Here is a 19,504-nt window from a genome sequence, read left to right as displayed (position 1 = left end):
ATAAAATAATCCATACTTTGGAAGGCAAGAATGAGTTTCAGAACTGCAGATTCTTCACAGAAGATATGCTGCCGGTCTCCCTCCTCATTGGCACTTCATTCATCACAGCTCACGTATTTTCTCATATGCATACTGGCATTAGAGTTCCTTAGGATCTGTAATGGTGGCAAATACCATCAGTGTATGAGCTGGATTTTAAGGCTCTAAATTTTTCAATCCCAGATGCAAAGAGGTTTTTTATGTAGAAAATTCCCCAGGTCATAATGCTGTCGTTGTTCTCAGTAGGAAACCTTAATTGCAGAGCTAGTTGGATAGGAGTTGGATTAGCTGGCAGAGTGTTGTCTGGAAAATCTTTCAGCTGTGCAATGTTATCACTTCCCCTACGTCCCTCCGCCCCCACCCCTGAGGATTCCTAGCCTACTGCATTTGGTGAGATACATATGTTTTCCCCAGCTACAGGAGCTGTGAAGGGTTCCTCTGGGATATCTAAGTATAAATACCCAAGTGTGTCTTCAGTTGCTAGGTTATTTTTAGTCAATGGGTGGTTACCAAGTCATCTATAATTGTGCTGTTAAATGTGTCAGAGCAGGTTCTGCAAATTGAGGTGCTCCCTGTAACAGGTGGAGCATATAAAGCAAAATGAGAGAGGACAAAAGCAACATTTCAGAACTGAACTGCTTAAAGATTTGATTTATATAAGGGGAGATTTCTTGGTAGGCAGATGTGAGGATGATGATCCAGTATGGATGAAGGAATATGGTAGCAGTGTTAGACTGCATGTGGTGGCCTAACACCTGCTGATAATTAAACCTCAAATAAGCCACTCCCCTTTCTCCAGCCCCCATCTGGTGAGAGAGGGAGAAAAACAGACTGTGGGTTGAGACAACGATTTACTGAAAGCAAAGAGCAGTGGCTTAAGAAATGCACAGTAGCAGCAGCAATATTAATAACAAAAGTATTTGGAAGAGATGGTTCTTTGCACACAAAGGGTGTTCACTACCACCTCAGTTTAGTTCCACATGGCTGCTGAGACAAAGACAAGATGGGGAATGTTCCTGCAGCTTGGCAGCAGCTCACAATTATTCTTGAGACTAAGGCAAGGTGGCGGACACTCCACAGCCAGCATTCCCCATCCCTGAGCCTGAGACAATGAAAAACAATGATGGACAAACCCCCAAAATCCTCTCCATCATGCTGCCTGCTTTCTGCACTGCTGGGGTTGACTGTGGCCAGCAATGCTTGGCTCAGCTCCTGCCTGCCCAGCCCAGGCTTGGCTCAGCTTGGGCTCAGCTCAGGCTCTGCTGCTCCATTCCCCCGGCTGCTTCTCGCGCTGATGCCGTGGCACAGACTCGACGGGGCTTTGGAAGAAACAGAACAAAATGGTGAATTTCTGGAGTTTCTTCCCTTTTTTTCCTTCCCCTGGAACCAACCGCCCTGGCAGCGATGGTGTGAGCACTACAGAATAGCAATGTGGCCAGGCCCCAGGGCTCTGGGGGCCTCCATGAGCAAACCTAGCACACTACACTTACACATAGTGCCTGTGCTGGAGCACTGTCTGATTTCAGATATGTGTTTTGGGAGAATTCAGGGGTTCAAGGGATCAGAGTGGTCTCACAGGACCTCTAACTTAGCTCCTTTTTTGGTAGTGGCCAAAAGCTGTTGCCAAATGGTGACTGCTGTGTGGGAGAATGTTCAGTGAGTTCCCAGTGGAAAACTGTCTACGTGGCATCAGCTGCTGGCCCAAATCTTTATAAACAGAAAAGAGGAAGAAAATCATGTGTGAATGGAAAGCCAGTAAGATGGTAGGAAGAAGACATGAACAGCAAAATAATGCCACTGAGAAGCAAAATTAAACAAAATTATTAAAAAAAAAAACCCTAAACTGTCAAAAGTTCTAAGTAAACATGCACTGTTAGCAAGGAGATTACACAGTGGTAATTCTAAATTAACTATGCTGTGCTACCCCTTTTATGAATCTGCCACTAGGAGACAGGACAGGAAGCAGCATATAATCTGTCAAAAATATTAAAGATATATTAAGTATCACCTACTCTGGTAAGTCAAGGGAAAAAATGAAAATTTTAGGTGTTCATGGAAAGAGATAATCAAATGTATTTGTGATTCCTATGGTAGCTGCATCATGTCACAAACCAGAGATCAATAGCATCTCTTTAGATGTTAATTTCTACTTCAGTGGCAGTTACCCAGCATCAGCTGAAGACCAGGCATAAAATTTTGAGGACTGCTGTAGTTGTGCCTAGCTCAAAAGTAAAGAAATGCCAGCCAGCCATTGGTATGCAGAGAAAAGAAGAGGGAAAAAATGCTTAAATGCTGCTAAAACTAATTGGTGGAAATATAATTGTCTGTACTCATTCCTATATATTCAATATATCTTATATTCTGGTTAGATTCAAAATGGAAAAGGATTTATTATGCTACTGCAGGCTTATGTGAAAGATGAACTGGGTGAATTTCAACAAAATAAAATGTTAAACTTAGCATCAAAAGAAACATTCCAGCTGAGAGAACCACTGGGCTGGAATAATCACCTCAAGTGGCTGGTGACAGACTATTGCCTGAGTAACTCAAAAGTAACAAAAATGAAATCCAGTGGGCATTGGCAAAAGTTTGGTCTAGATAACCTAATAATAGCTATTGTCTTCTTTATTTTTTTTTCCAAAGCCAGAAGTAGTTTCCAAATTCATTACTTAAAATAGGCTAACGTCACATCTTGTGCTCCTGCATTTAGATCTGCATTGGCCATGCATAATTTGGGGGTTTATTGCATGAACAGGAATAAAATGGTTATGCAAAAGGCACTTGACACAGCTGGAAATAGTAGGACTTTATTTCTAGGTATGTGGAATACAATCTGATCATGATTGTTTTCCAGGAATTTTAGCAGATCTTTATTTATAAAATATCTCAGTAGTGAAGAATAAATCTTACAGAGTCTGGTAGAATCTTTTCACAAAATTAAATGCAGAGTATGGATAATTTTTCAAGTCTCTATACTTGAGCAAAGGCTGCTGTTTTTGCTACTGAGTTCCAGTTTTAGTAATTCTGTAGAACTCAACTGAATTTTTTGTAAAAAGAAAAAATGAGCTCTAATTCCAAAAGAGAACACACATTTGAAAATTATGCACTTATTTTTCTGCTGCTTTCTTGTAAGATCTCAGAAAATCTTCTGTGTCTTACAGATTTGTTCTTGCTCCCTGATCACCAGGAAAATGTATTCCTTACTTCTCTTCCCAGCTGCAAAAGCCTTCTATATCAGAAATGTCTGCCAATGCCATCACCATCCTTTACCAGCTTTCAGGTGCTGAGCATTGCTCCTTCAGCTTGAAAAGACAATGGGGAAAACCCCTGTGGAGTGGTTCCCTAGAAAGAGCTACTGCTAGGATCACAGCTTTTTGCCTCTGTATTGCTGGAGATGAATGGGGTCAGCACAAAACCTGGAAATGCAGAGATAGGTCTGCAAATCTGTTATGGCCTAAGCAGTTTAGAAGTCGTTTGACAGGTGTTATTCCATTGGTTGGGGATGCAAATCTTAATCGGCTGAAAGATAAGGGGGAATTTTTATCAGTGGAATTTATTCAGAAAAGTCTTCCTGAAAAGTCTACATGGGTAACTTGAGTTATCTTTAATATTTTATAAATCTTTATGCAGGTAACAAGTAAAGAAATTGAAGATGGATATTTTTGACTAGGACTCACCCTGTTTGAAAAGTCCAAAGCTACTTAGAAGACACAAAACTGAGAGTGAACCATATGTAGTACAGCAAGTGGCGTTGCCAGGTACCACTGTCCTCTCAAATGGGAAGTCTTCTGGAGTTCTTTGTTGCTATGAGACTAAATATGTCCGTACAGTGAGTGCTGAACCAGATTTGCTCCCACTTCCACTAGTGTGCAAGTAGAGTGACTCTGCTGTGGCCAGGGAACACAATGCCATGTTCTGATGTTTTGTTTATGAAGGGTCTGACCTAAAGGCCACAGAAACCCAGGCGTATTTGTCTAATTCAGAAGCTCAGAGAAGACTAGTTTAAAATGAGAGAAAGCACCATCTTGCACCTCAAAAAGAGCAAGGAACATGCTGTTGAGGGTTCTGACCCATTGACAGTGGATCTTCATGTGCTTTTAGTTGAAAAAGAAAGCAATGAGTAAAATTTTTCAGAGGATTTTTCTCTAAATGTTTTCAGACTAAAAGATACTTACTGTGGACTGTGTAAACTCTGAAGTTTGACACTTTTAAAATCCTATGGATTTTACCTGTGGATTTTAAAGCTGGTATGTCGGTGGGGGGCAGGGGGGGAGAGAGATTTGTTTGCCTAAGTATAAAATGTGTGAATTTTCTTTAGCTACTTGACACTTTTTTCTTTCACCCAGAAGACAAATAAACAAACAAAACACAACTTGAACTGTGCCCGAGCATGGCAAATTTCTCACCAAAGTGTACATTTCGGAATGAAAGATTTGCAGTGGAATTCCTCTAGTGTAGCTATGACATTGCTTTAACATTGCATTGCTGTAATCTTCAAATACAGTAAATGCAATACATGGGTTTATAGGGATTTGTGTGAAGTTTAAAATTCAAAAGATGGTTGTTTTTAATGTTTCTCTGAGCTATCCGTGAAAAACGAAAAGGCATAGGGATGAGTTTAAGACACATCATCAACAGCATGGGAGATGTTTGCCCAATAAAAATACTGATCTTTTATTAATCTGTCCTTTCAAATATCTAGGAACCCTTTCCTGGTTTCTTAAAATTAAGCAAATATTTAAATATTAAATATAAAAAACCCCAAAAAAACCCAAACAAACTAAAAAAACAAAAACAAAAACCCAAAACAAACAATAAACCAAAAAACGAAAACAGCAATCCACATCATAAATGCAGATGCAACCAAGATGCTATGAAAACAAAGCTCTCAGCGGTCAAGTATTCCCTGACTTGGTTTAAACCTCCAAAACTATGGATGTCTGTCCCGGAGAAGCCGGGGTAGCTCACTGGCCGTCGGTGCGTGACCGTGCTTGTCACTGTTGTGCACTGAGCCTACGGCCAGCCCGAGCAGCCCCGCAACTTGCGGCGTGTGGCGGAGCGCACGGCGGGCGGCCCCTCCGCCGTGCCGGCCGTGGGGCACCGTCCCTCCGTGCCGAGCCCGCTCTGGCCGCCAGCCCTGTGCCCGCAGGCTCCGCGGGCAGCGAACCGCACCTGCCCTGCGCCGCCGAGCCCCGCTCCCTGCCCGCGTTCCGCTCCGCGCTCCGCCCGCGGGGCAGCGCCGGCCGCGCTGCGGGACACGCGCGCACGGCGGAGGTTGCGCGGCGTTTGAACACGAGAGGCGCGGAGCCTGCGCGGGCAGAGAGCACCGGGAGGGAGCGCGGCTCGGGCGGCCCCGCTGTACGGCCGGCAGCGCTTCGGTATGCGGCTGTTAACCCTGCCCTGCCCCGCACCGCCGAGCCGAGCCGCCCGTGCGCACCGAGCTCGGAGCCCGGGCCGGCAGCCCCGGCCGTCGGGGCGGGCCCCGGGTGCGGAGCGCCGCGCTTGTCGCTGCCCGCGGCGACACCGCGTCCCATCGAGCGCGCAGTCCCCGCGGAGCGGCCCCGCATCGCAGCACCGCCCCGGCCTGCCCGCCCCCCCGCCCGGCTGCTCTACGGCAGCCGCGGCCGCGGCAGGCTCCTTCCCCTGGAGTGGGAGGGCGGCAGCAAAATCACAGCCTTGGTGTTCCGGGTTTTGGGGATTTTTTTTATTGTAGGCTGTGTTTTTTCTTTTCTTTTTTTTTTTTTTTTTTTTTTTTTTTTTTTTTTTTCTCACGCTGATTTATTAGATTCTTTCATTTGCGCTCCTGTTTTCCACGGGGATTGCTGCAGCAGAGGCATCAACCTGTAGACTGAGGGAGCCCGCCGTAGCCCGGCGCGGCTGCTCGGAGGGCGCGCTGCGGTGCCACCGCCGGGGCGCGGCCCCGGGACGGGGTCGACCTCGCGGGCGGACGGCGGGCGAGGGAGCGGGGCCAGCCACGGCGCCTGGGGGACCTCTCGGGGCCGGGAGACGAGGAGCCCCGGCGGCGGAGGTGCGAGCCCGAAGGCAGACCAGCGATCTGTGCGAGAGCCCCCGAGCGGCCCCGCGTTTGCCAGGGACGGCGGGCTGAACTGACTTCCCTCCCGCCCCTCGCACCCGCACTGGAGAGCATCTCCGAGCCGGGGGAGGAGGAAGGGGGTGCAACAAATTGCCGCCAGCCGGGAGAAGTTGCAGTAAAGAGAGATCCCTCCCTCCCGCTCCCTCCCCTCCCCGCTCGCTCTCTCCTCCCCGAGCCGTGGCAGCGAGCAGCGGAGCAGCGGCCCGACGAGCGAGCGGCACCCGCAGCCCGGCGATGCTGCAGCGGCTCCCGCGGAGCCTCGGCGGGGAGGGCCCGGCCCCTGCGCGCCCCGCGCCGGCCGGCGGCGGCGCGCCCTGAGCGGCGGCGGCGGCCCCGCGCCCCCGCGGCGCAGCGGGCGCTGTTGCGCAACCCTGCCCGGCGCTGCCGGCTCCCTGCCCCCGCCGCCGGCTCGCCGCGGCTCCCGCGGAGACGGAGCGCTGATTCATGGGGCCCCGCGCCGGCCGCCTCGGCGAGGAGAGCGCGGCGCTGCCGCTGCCCCCGCGCGGGGTGTGAAGCCCCGGCCCCTCCTCCGCAGCCCCGGGCTCGCCCGCCCTGCTCGGGAGCGTGGTCCCTGCCGGGAGCCGCCGCGCCTGGCGCACAGAGGGAAGCGTTGATGCATCGCTGTGGAAATTCATTGTGTGACTTTCTGGGTATTTACTGAGTTTCAGACCGAGATGCAGCTCTTGAAAGCTTTATGGGCACTAGCAGGAGCAGCGATCTGCTGTTTTCTTATATTTGTCATCCACTCACAGTTTCTTAAAGAAGGTAATTGTATGTGCATGTCTACATATCCTGTTCTTTAATACTAAGATCTTTACGAGGTGCCTTAATTATTTTTACTGTTTCCAGTATGTTCTATTTACAGCAGTGCTTCCACGCTATTTTTCCTTTCCGTTAAAGCCTGCTCACTTTTGTTGCTTTAGGTAATAGGTAGGCTTAGACTTACATCTTTGCTAAATGTATATATATTATATGTGTATATTCATATATATATATATATATATATGAAATCTGTATGATGTTTATATTCGATGTTTTAGCTGACGTCTCATTTCTTTATGGGGCACGTATAGTGTATAGAAAATATTTGTTGCTATCAGATGACCACAAAACAGTAGTCATCATGGGCATATTAATAAACCAAAAAAACCCTTAACAAGTAAACGTCTTATTTTTATACCAAATCAATAGGCATCCTTTGCCTCTTCCTTATTCAGTACATTTTCAATAGATGGCACTAAAGTTCTATGGAAGGGGCAGGGCAGAGCAAATCCTGGGCATTCAGCGTCTTCCTTCTCTTCACTGCCCCGAAACTGGAAAAGGCCTTTGCGTGGCTTCAAGGCTCCTGTTTTTTCCACCTTCTGGTCAGAAAACTGTGATTACAATTTTTAGGAGAAAATAATTTGAATTGTCGGGCAGGCCTTCCTTTTTTTTTTTTTTTATCTTCTTTTTTTTTTTTTTTTCCTACTTGAATTGGGTGAAAAAAAATGTTTGATTAAGTGAGTAAAGGGATTTTTCCTGGGGAGTAACCTTTGTATTGCTCCTTTTTTTGTTTTGTTTTCTTTCCTCAGGAAATTAGTATTTTCTTTTATTCTTCTACTGCTAAAATAACTAGTCCATTTGTTACTTGTATAGCAAACTCTAGTCTGAGATTCAAGTGTGAATCCAGAAAAATGTATACATATTTTGTGGTGTATGAGAAAGTCCAGTCTTGTTTTTTAAGCAGTATTAACTAAAATAAAAACAATATGGAGTTTTGGTGAATCCATTTTTTCTTTTTTTACCATTGTAGTTGAGAGTATAGCTAGAGGAAAAAGGAGCTAGGCTTAGCTTGGAGTGCTGGCTGTGTAAAGCAGGGAAAAACTTTTTTGTGACTGGGACAAAGTTTCACTCAAGGCTGGGCAAAGTGACTGCCTTGCAACCTCTGAAGCATCAGTACTGATTTTAATTTGGTGTCAGGCTAAGCAAAGCATGAGACGCTTATGTTTTCACAGATATTTTTTTCTGAAATTAACAAACTCTGTTTGGTTAATTTAGGAACATCATTCAGATACCTCCAGTGCTAAAGATTTCTCCTTTAAGAAACCTACCCTTGCTGTAATTGCATTGTGTGCAATGCCTCCCACATAGTAACTTATTTAACATTCTTTTAAAATGCTCAGACAACTGTATTTTTATGTATCTGTCTATTGACAGGGCCTGTTTTGAGGAGATTTTGCAGACTTTCAGGCTATTTTTTTACTCTATTTGTCATTATACTGCTTTTGTCTTCTTCGGTCTTTTAGGGCTTGAGGTCTGTGTTATTGTAAAAAATCCTCAAAAGAAGAAGCATTTTGTTTCCCTTAAAATATTTCATCCTGCCTTGTGGGAATAGAAAGCTGGCAAATGAAAGCAGAACCCATGGTGGTACCTGAAGGACTTTTAACACATTTAACATTTTTGTAGCAATTATAACCATTTTTAATATGGACTGCAGACAGGAAACTGAAGCTCTCTAGCTTGCTGGATAACTTAATTGGATCAGTTTGTTTATATTTGTTCCTGAACCATTTCTGCTTTCTTTAGCAATGAAAACTATATACTGACTGTAAATTGCATATATTGGGACAGCTGTCAGACTTTTCTTGACAGGTGCTAATCTCCACGATAGCATTTTGGCCCTTTCCATGCAATTACTTCAGCAATGTATGTATTCCTTCCTCCCTGTGGTTTCAATAAAGACAGGAAATAGTTTGGTGGAGTTGAATGAAGATATGCATGGTATGACTGAGCTTTTTTTTTTTTAATGAAGAACTTTTAATATCCAATAAAAGTGAATTATTTAAGCATAAGATATCTAAATGAAGGCATATAAAAGAATGAGAAATAGATAACACTGGATTTAAACTATATATTGTAAGCAGTTTGCAAAATTTATTTTTACTTTTTTTTCCATTTTTGAACCTGATGTTTTATGTTACTTTAAATAAGAAAACAAAAAGTATGAGGAAAGAACTAGCAAATAATTTAACCATATGCCTACCACATTTGTTTATTAAGTAAATATGTACAAGGAAGGAAACATGTGAGATTACCTCACTACCTTCATAAGATTTGAAATAGTTTTCTGATGCCAGAGTTTCCCTTTACATTATAATTTTATAAAAAGTCAGGAATGCTATGTCTCATTGCACATGATGTTAGACTGTTGATTTCCTGGCCAAAAGATTAATTTCCCATTGGAGCCTAATGAGCTACACAGGCTTGCTGTTTGTAACTCAGCTGTGTGGTCAAATTCCTAAGTTAAATGCTTGGACATGTTAATTTGATTATTGCTTGTGCAGAAGGATAATTTTCTGTTGTCCCAAAGAACATTCAAATAAGCCCCCAGTTTCAGTAGCTTGATCAGATTAGCTGATGACACCTATCTCCTGAGACAAGTTGATGGTACAAGTCCATACACCAGGCACCTCTGTCGTATGCAAGACAATTGATTTCAGAAGAATGACATGTAAAATTAATTAAAGTTCAAGCCTGATTTATTAATGCATATTCTTTCAATTTTTGCATCTTTCAAAATATTTACTGCCTGGTATTTTTCCAGAGCTAGATTTTAACAGAAAACTGACATAATCTTCACTTCATTCAAAGTTATATAATTACTATATATATTTTTCTGTGTTCATTTTCATTTTACTCACTTGGAATTACTGATGTTATGTGGTAGGTTATGGTCTGGTGATCTATTAACACATTGTATTTTTTATAATTTCAGTTGTACTGTGTGGCTACAGTGTGTAGAACTTCCATGACAGCCAGCTGAAACTTAATACCAGAACCAAACCCTCGTTCAGTCCCATTCATAAATATGAGATTGTATGTTGCAATAGCCAACTGAGACTTTTTTTTCATAATTTTCAAGTTGATTTAATTTTAGTTCCTGTGCTGAAGTGGGCCTGTCTTAATTCTTAAATATTTTTATATACATTTGTGGATTGAGGCAGTTTGGTAGTAGCATTACATTACTACCATATAAATGGTGTTGAGAAACAATGAACGCTTGTTCTGAGATGAGTGGGAAAGAGCTGTTTAAATGTCTATTTCCATGAATATGTTTTTTTCAGGAAGTGAAGAATGGGTAACACAGGGTGCCATTTTTCCACACTTAGGCTTTTGTGTGGAAATACAGGTCGTCCTGTGGCTAATCCGTTCCCCTATGTCCAATCTGTCCTTCAGTGTTTCTAAAAGATGAATAGAGCTGTGAACCCAGAAAAGGGTATTGTGATATATAATTGCAGTCCCATGCCTGTCTGATCTTCAAGCAAAGCAGTTTAACATACTCTAGTCAGCTGCAATCAGTATGAAAGAGTGTTTAAAATTTCAGTATCTAAAACTTTTTTGCATAACTATTGAAAATGAAAAGTAACCAAGTTTATTCACTACTCACGTCTGATTTTAGGTGATTCATTATCTAATATTGTTTAACACATTTATTCAAAGAGAAATTAAAAACATTTGAGTTGATGTTACACTCCATCAATTGTGGGAACTCCTTTGCCCCTGACAAGGACCTCCTTCATGTAGAGAGAGTTTTAACCATTCAGACACTGCAGTGATGGGGAAACATAAAGGATACAGTTATACAGTTATACAGTTTCCAAATGTGTCTTTGAGTCTCATGGAAAGTAGGGCGATTATGGAGTAACTTGGGGAGGGTGTGTGTACATGGCAGCCAAGGTGTGTTACAGCTCTGGATATACTTTAAAGCTTTCCTGCTAGCTCATTGGGGGATAGAAATGTCTAATTTATCAAAAGGTGTGTTGATGTTTTGAATAGTTTAGGAGATTTGGCTGATGTTAACTTTGTTTGGAGAGAGACTGAGCAGGAGCAGATTAAATCTCAAGAATCTTTCTTACAGTGTAGAGGATTGGAATATTCAGATCTCAAAACTAGATTCCTAATCTGTTGGGTAGATGTTCAGTAAGCTCTGTAAAATAAGCTCTGATTTTCTGTTGATACATTGCAGTAGTTGAGACAAGAGAATTCCAGTGGTTCTTTTATAACCAGATGATTATGGCTATAAACAAAAATTTAGTATAATTTGTGCAGCTTTACTGTATACTTATGTATATGAATAAGGTATCTGTTTAGCAAATTTTTCATAGTTACCTTTTTTTTTTTCTCCTCAGGCAAAAATTAACAATTATTGGTTACACTTGTAGGCACTTCTGTGTCAATTCTCTTTATAGAAATTAGTGTCACAATAGTGAAAAATATAACCTGGCTAAGTTTTACACTTAATATCTTTTTTCTGTCACTTTTTATACAGATTTAAATACTTTATCCTGCTCTAAAACTACAGAAAAAGCTTTTTGCATATTTTTGTTTTTAGCATGTACGCATTGACACTGACAATAATAGGGCATATATTTTATTTAGCTGTGTAACCCCGAAGAACTCTGCTGCTTCTTCTGCTAATGTTTGAAAATGTCTACTGACAGTATACCCAAGATGATTTTTAAAGAGCTTTCTGCTCATATAACCTGATGGCTTGAGGAAGCTGGTATTGCTAATGTTTATTGCTGTGTAAAACCTTTTGAGGAAAGGAGCTGTTATCTTCTAAAATGTTTTGAGTCTTTGGCCCTCAAAATTTTCCTAGAAAGAACTTGAATGTGACTTAGTATGACAGATAATATTGCTATCTTTTAATTTTTCTTCTGTCTTTAAAACATTAAAAAATATTTGAACCAGTTAAATGCAGAAGGATAATTGCTTTTAAGAATGTGGGAGGGAAAAAAAGGTTTTGTTTTGTTTCATTGTTTCAGTTTTCTCTTTTATGCTTTACCTGTGTCTCAAAACAGTAAGATACCTTGCATACCAGATGTGCTGCATATGTTACCTATATATAGTAAAACCGAGTTGAGGACGGTGTGTCCCAGCTGCAAATTTGCTGAAGGGTTTGTTACATTTAATGCACTGTAGTATAATTTTTTTCTACTGTCTCCCATACACTTTTTGGAGGGGTGCTGTCAAGAAGCAGATATGAATGATATTTTCAGTGCAGGACATCAGCGTAGACGGAAGCACAGAATGAAGAAGTGGAAAGTTTGGTCTTCCCATCCAGGAAACAGAACTGGTGGTTGAAAAGCCCTAAGCTTGAATAAGGGCTACATAGGAAAGAAAATGTGAAAGGTATCCAATCTCTCTTTGCATTTTTGATATAGTTTTATGGCAACTAAATAGAATAAAGACTCGGTTCAGTGGCTGTGTGATGGTGTGTGGCACATTGGAGCTGCAGAAAAATAAGAGGAGGTCCTGCTTTGAGATAAAATATTTTTGTATTTGAAATTTTTTTATGTTTCCAGTCCGTTGTTTTTTGTTTGCTTGTTTGTTTCAATAGGATTAGAGAGGTGTAGCAGTGAATGGAAGCAATGCAAACAAAATTCTCAATCATTTTCTTTTCAGGGAGGCAGGAAAGATGTTCTCTGTGTGCATCTGCTGTGCTGGGATGTACCAAGAGGGGGAGTCTGACAGGTTTTCTGCCCATGGGAGGAAGCTTTGAAATGGTCTTTCACTTTGGGTGTTTAATATGAACGACTTGTCTGTCTTCACAGGGAACTTCACCATCGATGGTATAAATCTCCCAGTTTTCCCCACTGAGCAACTTAAAAAAAGCCATTAGCAAGAGATTTTTCAGTAGCCTTTTTAGGATTGCCTGTTTTCATAGCCCAGGAGCACAAGTGATGAATTATTGACCTTTCTCAGCATTTATCAGCACTACCTGTTCCTAAAGGCAGTGCTATAGACTGGAGTGAGTCACATCATACAAAAGTGCATGCTTTTTAGATCTGTTGGTTAATATTTATTTTTCTTGTTTCTTAGCAGGCATACACTGTATCAAATATTAAACTGCCCAAACAAGACACACACAACTGAGACTTTTTGAAACTGAACTAAAAATGCCAAATGAAAAAAAATAAAAAGCATGTATTTACAAGTTGAGTTCAATATAATATTGCTGATAGAAGCCATATTTTTTTTTAAATTCACTTGTCAAAATATAGATAAAATTATTCTCTTAGTGTATATATTTTAAAAATGTTCTTTATAATCACATGAAGAAAAGACACAACTCAGTTGTACCAACTAAAATAACAGTATTTGTTTTCTGGTAGTATTTAGATATCCCAGTTGGAATTGATCATTCAGCCAAGTATGACTGGCCAGCTGGGGTATCTGTTCCACCCAATATTGCATTTTAGCTAAGATTTATTTTTCTTACAAATTACATCCACGTGCTACTTATAACCCATAGTGATAATAGCTTCTGTTTAAAAAAACTCATTTATCTGCCTAAATGTGCTTTGTATGCTTATTCTAGAAATCCAACACAATATAGTGAATCTGCCTATTCATTATATTTTACCTTTGGCACGACATCAGTTCACAAGTAAATCTTACTCAGAGCAATAGATCTTCCTACTAATTTTTGTTAGTCTTGTGAGAAGCAATGAGTAGCATGTTTGGAATATGTCCAAACAGGAAATTAATATAGAAATAAACAGTACTAATATTTTCTAATGACAGACTGCGTACTAATGTGTGTTTTCACATGAGTGATGTATTATTTTTGACCATATAAAGGAAAGGAGATTGTATTAATTTATCAGGTGAAAAATTATTTGTAATGGGCAAGTATTTTCTGAACCTCAGCTTTTTTCTAACGTTCCATAAGGCTGTGTGGTGTTTGAAAGTGTGCATGTTTAATTGCAGTCACACATGAGAAAACATTAAGTGGATCCACAGGAGAACAAAGGGAATAGCTAAATCTTTAGGAGATATGACCTAGAAAAAAGAACTAAAGACACTAGTATTACCAAGTTTAGAGAAGAGATTACTAGCATGATAAAAGATTTCAGTGGGTAAAATTCTTTCTTGAGAATGACAAACCATCCTCTCTGTAAAGTGGGGAGATCAAAAGAAGCAATGAATGCAAGCCGATTTGAGGGAAATTTAAGCTAGACATTGGGAAAGGTTGCAGCAGGACAGATTTGTGCTAGTGCTGTTGGGAGAACTTGCTAGTGGCAAGAACAGTTAAGCATTGAGATAGATTTTCTTGAGAAGTTGTGGAATAGGAGAGTTTTATTTTCAGATCACAATCTTGTCTGTTGGGAACAGTATTCTTAAATTGAACCAGACAGATGGACTAGGTGATTTCTTGAAGCCCAATTCTCTGAAATGTGCATTTACCTAAAACTTACGAAGGTGAAAGATATTTAAACATCTAACTTCAGGGCAATTTTATGTTGGCTGATGAAGTCTATAGGCTCATGAGAAATTATCCTAGGGTCTGAAAGTATCAGAGAACAAAAAAAAAAAATCCCAAAAATCAGCTAGTGTTTTAAGTATTTTATTAGCTGAATCATACATTTTGTTTTAGTCGCAGATGTAATTTAAAAACAAACAATAAAAAAAAGTAACAGAAAATATCATGATTCATGTAAATGAAGATTACTTTTTAAGTACTGTTTGTCTTGCCAGCTATTTAGGACTCAAAGGTGTCCCGAATCAGGACTGTGCTCTGTTTGCACTTCTTCATATGCAATGAGCAGTGAAATGGAGATATTAGTCTAATTCACATTCTGGTATTCCTTATAAGATGTGGATTTGTGTTAAAGATTGATTGTTTCTGACAGTCTGCTCTTGTTACCCTAGCATGTGAAGGGCTTTTATCTCCAGGTTATCCCTTGGCTACTCTGATATTGGAAACACAGAACCTGCCCCACAACAGGGTGAGCTGCAAATGGCTTTGTAAAGTTCTCTGCTAACGTGTGCCTGTTTGGTCCTATGGGTTGTTAAAATCTTTGTTTTCATTGCAGTCTGCAATGATGTTTATCTGGATGCAGTACTGTCCAATTTTTAGATGTCTGTGTAGTTCCAAATCTGTTGGCAAAAGGAGAATTAGCAAGTTGTGCTGACAGAAATGATTCTGGGTTGATATAAGGACAGGGAGAGATCACTCACTAATTACCATCACAGACAAATTCTTCCTAATAAAGAAATAATTCGGGGAAGAATTAATTTAATTTATTGCCAATGAAAATCAGAGTAGAGTCACAAGAAACAAACCCAAATCTTAAAAGACTTTCACCCCCTGACTCTCTTCTTCTGAGCTTCACTTTACTCCCAGTTTTTCTGCCTTCTCCCCTGAGTGGTGCAGGGGGATGGGGGAGAGGGGTTGCAGTCAGTTCATCAAACATTGTCTCTGTTGCTCCTTCCTCTTCGTACTCTTCCTTGTCTCTAGCATGGGGTCCCTCCCGTGGAAGACACTCCTGCACAAAGTTCTCCAGCATGGGTCCTTCCATGGGGTTAGTCAGTCAGGGGCAGGCTGCTGCAGTGTGGGCTCCTTCCTCCCTGGATCCACAGGTCTTGCCAGGGGCCTGCTTCATTGTAGGCTTCCTGTGAGGCCACAGCCTGCCTTGGCCATGCATCTATCCTTCTGTTTTAGCATGGAGGAGTCCTTCAGAGGCTGCAGGGGGATCTCTGCTCTACTGTGGATCCACATGGACTGCTGGGGGGCAGCTGCTCACCATGGTCTTCACAGGAATCTCTGCTCTGACACCTGGAGCACCTTCTCCCCTTCTTCACTGGCCTTGGTGTCAGTAGGGCTGTCTGCTTCTCTCCCATATTCTCATTCCTCTTTTTTGAATGCTGCTGGTGCTGCACACATCCTCCCCACCCCCTTAAATGTGTAGTCACAGAGGTGCTACCACCTTCACTGATGGACTCGGTTCTGGCCACCAGTGTGTCCATCTTGGAATCGCTCGGCATTGGCTTCCTTGGACACAGAGGAGGCTTCCAGCAGCTTCTCACAGAAGACATCCCTAAAACCCCCCATTTCTCCCCAGACATTGCCATGCAAACCAAATATATTCATGGTCCACAGCTTGTGCTGGGAGCAAGCTTTGTGTGGAATTATTTTGTGTCTGTGGAACAGTTATGCACTACCGAGTTTTTCTACTTAGAGATGTAGAGGACCTGGATACTCGTTCTTGCTTTCTTGAGCAGTACTAATGTTTCTTAAAAGACAAGAAATAAAAGTTTTTTGAAGTTACTATATGACAAGTTAAAATTTCTTTGTCCCTCTCTACACTAGCTTTTGTAAAAGCACTTGCATTTTATGTGGTTTTGTGTTGACTGCTAATTAATCCTGCAAATGATCTTATATGATATCTTTTGAAATTTGCTACTGTCTTTATTGTATTAAATGACTTTTTTTTTTCCAGCATTATTCTTTCAATACAAATTTATGTCTCTAAGGAAGAAAAAAACCAAACCTCTGCTCCATTACTCAGACTTGCACATGTTTTGGAGATGTGCATTGTGAATCTGGGAATAGATTTAGCCTCAAGAGAATCAAACAGTTGTTTGAAATGGTCAATGCTTGAGTATCACCTTGCTTATGGCTATGAACTAATTGAGATTAAACTAAAATGGTTGTGAAGATGCTTTTTCTTCCTGTGCATCAGCAGGTCCCATTATCTGTTAATCCTTTAAAAGTATTATTTAGTCATTAGGAGAAATGAATGTTCTTTTTTATTCCTCTTTTGTTCTAGCTTTTGCCTTTGTTTTTATAATGCATGCTGGTAGAGGAAGTAAAGAGGCTTCAGCTTCATTTATTGTGAAAAGATCTTGTAACTGTTTGAAGCATTTTTGTGTACTTGGCTATAAAACTATATAGATTGTACCAGATGCTGCCTTATCTTATTTTATAGAATTATAATGGATGCTGATGAGTTTTAGATGCAAGCCTTTAAAGATAAAAATCACTTTGCTGTGTGTTATTTTCTTTGGTAGAATATAGTAAGAGCCCCATTTTGTTGACTCTTTTCAACTTTCCGTTATTTTGATTAACATTTTAGTAAAACTTCTTGCATTTTATTATTCTAAGAAGTTTTGTGTCTTCCCTAAAGACTGTTAAAACATTAAATGTGTATTTTACCTGTTATTTAGCAAATAGTGACATGAGACTTTACTTGGTATATTTTTGCCTTGGTTTATTGACCTGGGATAGTGTCCTTTCCATCTGTAGGGTGTGTGAAGTAAATATCTTTGGAAGATAATCCATGCTGAAACTCTTTCAAAACAACTGATTGAAGCATATATTTAACTGGGAAGGTTCTGCTCCACGCCGCAGTTCCTTGTTCCATACTTGGGCACGGCAGCTCCTGATGACACTGTTTTCTGATGGTGAAGTGATGCTATTTTCCTTATTCCACAGGCCCTAAAAATGATGGCTGTTGTGCAACTTCATACTCCAATGCAGTGAATTATTAGTGTTAGTAGTATGTGCTTCTACTTAATTATGCACTTAGGCCTTATCTGGAGCCAGAACCGTATCCTTGCAGTCACTTAACAAGTCTAGAGACGCTCGCTGTTCGCAGAAGTGCAAGAAAGAGATCCTTAAATTATACATGAGCAAGTAGTTAAAATAACAGAAGTTATGAAATATCATTTCTCCTCAGTGTCTCTTCACAGGCATTTTCATCATCTAGATGCTGAATTTCTTTAATAGTTCTTGTCTACTTTTAGTTTCTCTCTTGCATGCTCTCCGAAGAGAATGCAGCTTCCTCCTGCATGCACCCATAGGAACATCGGCAAATAAGGAGATGGTCAAGGGATCCCATGATTCTGAATACTGTGGGGTTTTTTCACTTAGTTTCTAGGCTCTCTTAGAAATAAATTCCATGTTCCCTCTGCCTGTGTGCTTATATAACTACAAGTATAGCCTTGACTGTCCCTTCACCCATTATAAAATTGTTACAGTCTGGTTTTTAGCTTAGAATAGGGCTGGCTGCATAATCTAGTTCACTGGGCATTACGGTTTTGTGTACTAGCTAATGAATTACCAGTATCCTGATTTAATTTTATTGGAAAATAATCTGATTTTTTTATTTCTAATACTGACAGAGAACTAGGATGAAGATGGGCTTTATGCCCTTTTTATAAGTCATTTGTGTTTGCTAGATGGTTATTTTTCACTAGATTACTTGCTTGCAAACTTCTGGGCAACTGTTCCCTGAGGAAGACAGCACAGATCACAGAGTCTTAGAGTGGTTTGGGTTGGAAGGGATGATTTATTTCAATAAATAAAAAATATATATAAATCTATAAATAGATATAGATAAATCTTCCAAATAGATATAAATAAGATCTATTTCAATCTCCTTCTATGGGCAGGGACACCTTTTTCTAGAGCAGGTTGCTTAGATGCCCATGGTGGGGAGACCAAGTTTTATATATTGTTAACCTCCAACATGTTCATGTGTGTTTTATTGTATTGCCATGTTTTAAAGTTTTCTTCCTCACTATTCTGAGCTCCATTATGATAAAAGATAAAATGCATTAGATTTATAAGAATTTTTAATATTAAGCTCAGCTGATAGAAATTATATATGTTTAGTAATGGTGTAAAAGGAATTGAAAGTCTCTATTTATTGCAGGTATTTTAATGGGTAGATTGAAAATTCTTGTCAGTTGACAAGTTGAGATTTGCTATTTTCTTTTTTTCAGCAGACAAGAAATGAGAGTCAAATTAAAAGGAGTAGTTTTTCTTTCAGATTCATTCTGATGCTATGACTCTCTGACATGGTGATGAAGATGTCACATCTATCTCTGGGCTTACATAATTCCTGTAATGCTCACTGTAACAGGAACAGCAGACACCTGTGCATTTTAAGGCAGGCAGGTTCTTGAATTCAGTAAGCCTGTCCAGAACCAGAGAGGCATATCAAAACACAATTTTCTTCATTAAAAAACAGAGCAGTCATACTTTCTTTTCCAGATGTTTTAAATTTTTGTTACAAAAAAGTGACTAAAAACCTAGTAAAATGGGTATTCAATGGAATTAGCAGTAAAAAAGAGCAAGAAAAGGACTGAAATTTGCAGCACATTTTCATTTTCTAGATGTTTATAATTGTACAAGTCAAATTAAGAAACCTTTGCCATAAAACTCATTTGTTTGATTGCTTTCTCCTGCATTTATTTATTGTTGTGGTTTAAAAGTCAAGGTTAAGCAGAGATGTGCTTACAAACTGATTTAATCCCAACTTCTACTCACTGTAACTTCATTTTTTAATATAAAATGTAACCATTTGAAGTAAAAGGCTATTCTGATTCTATATATGAGAAGAAATTATGTACAAACACAAAGGAAATAAAGAGTTTGTAACGAAGCCTCAAAGTTAATTTACATTTTGAGGAAACAAAAAAGTTGCCATAGTAACACGTAGGTTGCAAAAATGTTCTGAATCTGATGCATTAGACTGAGGAAACTCTTAACTTGCATGACATGTTTCTCTAGTTTTGTGAATAAGAGCATAATTCTGTGTA

At 40.4% G+C, this 19,504-nt stretch overlaps 1 protein-coding gene across 8 annotated transcripts in view; it reads left to right on the top strand.

The window, feature by feature from the left end:
- Positions 1–19,504, top strand: part of TAFA5 (TAFA chemokine like family member 5) — a 419,600-nt gene that overhangs the window by 102,595 nt on the left and 297,501 nt on the right. Inside the window, exon 1 of one of the 8 annotated variants that reach the window (XM_058021946.1) lies at positions 6,622–6,898. The exons of the other annotated variants lie outside the window; for them this stretch is intronic. Coding sequence (XP_057877929.1) covers positions 6,808–6,898 — 91 coding nt within the window. The 5' untranslated portion in view covers positions 6,622–6,807. Of the gene's footprint in view, positions 1–6,621; positions 6,899–19,504 lie in introns of those variants that run through there. 8 annotated transcript variants of the gene reach the window in all.

Source organism: Melospiza georgiana, chromosome 4 (genome assembly GCF_028018845.1).
Source record: "Melospiza georgiana isolate bMelGeo1 chromosome 4, bMelGeo1.pri, whole genome shotgun sequence".
Taxonomy (NCBI): Eukaryota; Metazoa; Chordata; class Aves; order Passeriformes; family Passerellidae; genus Melospiza; species Melospiza georgiana.
The sequence above is the reverse complement of the archived record's forward strand: the minus strand, read 5'-3'. Positions and strand labels throughout refer to the sequence as shown.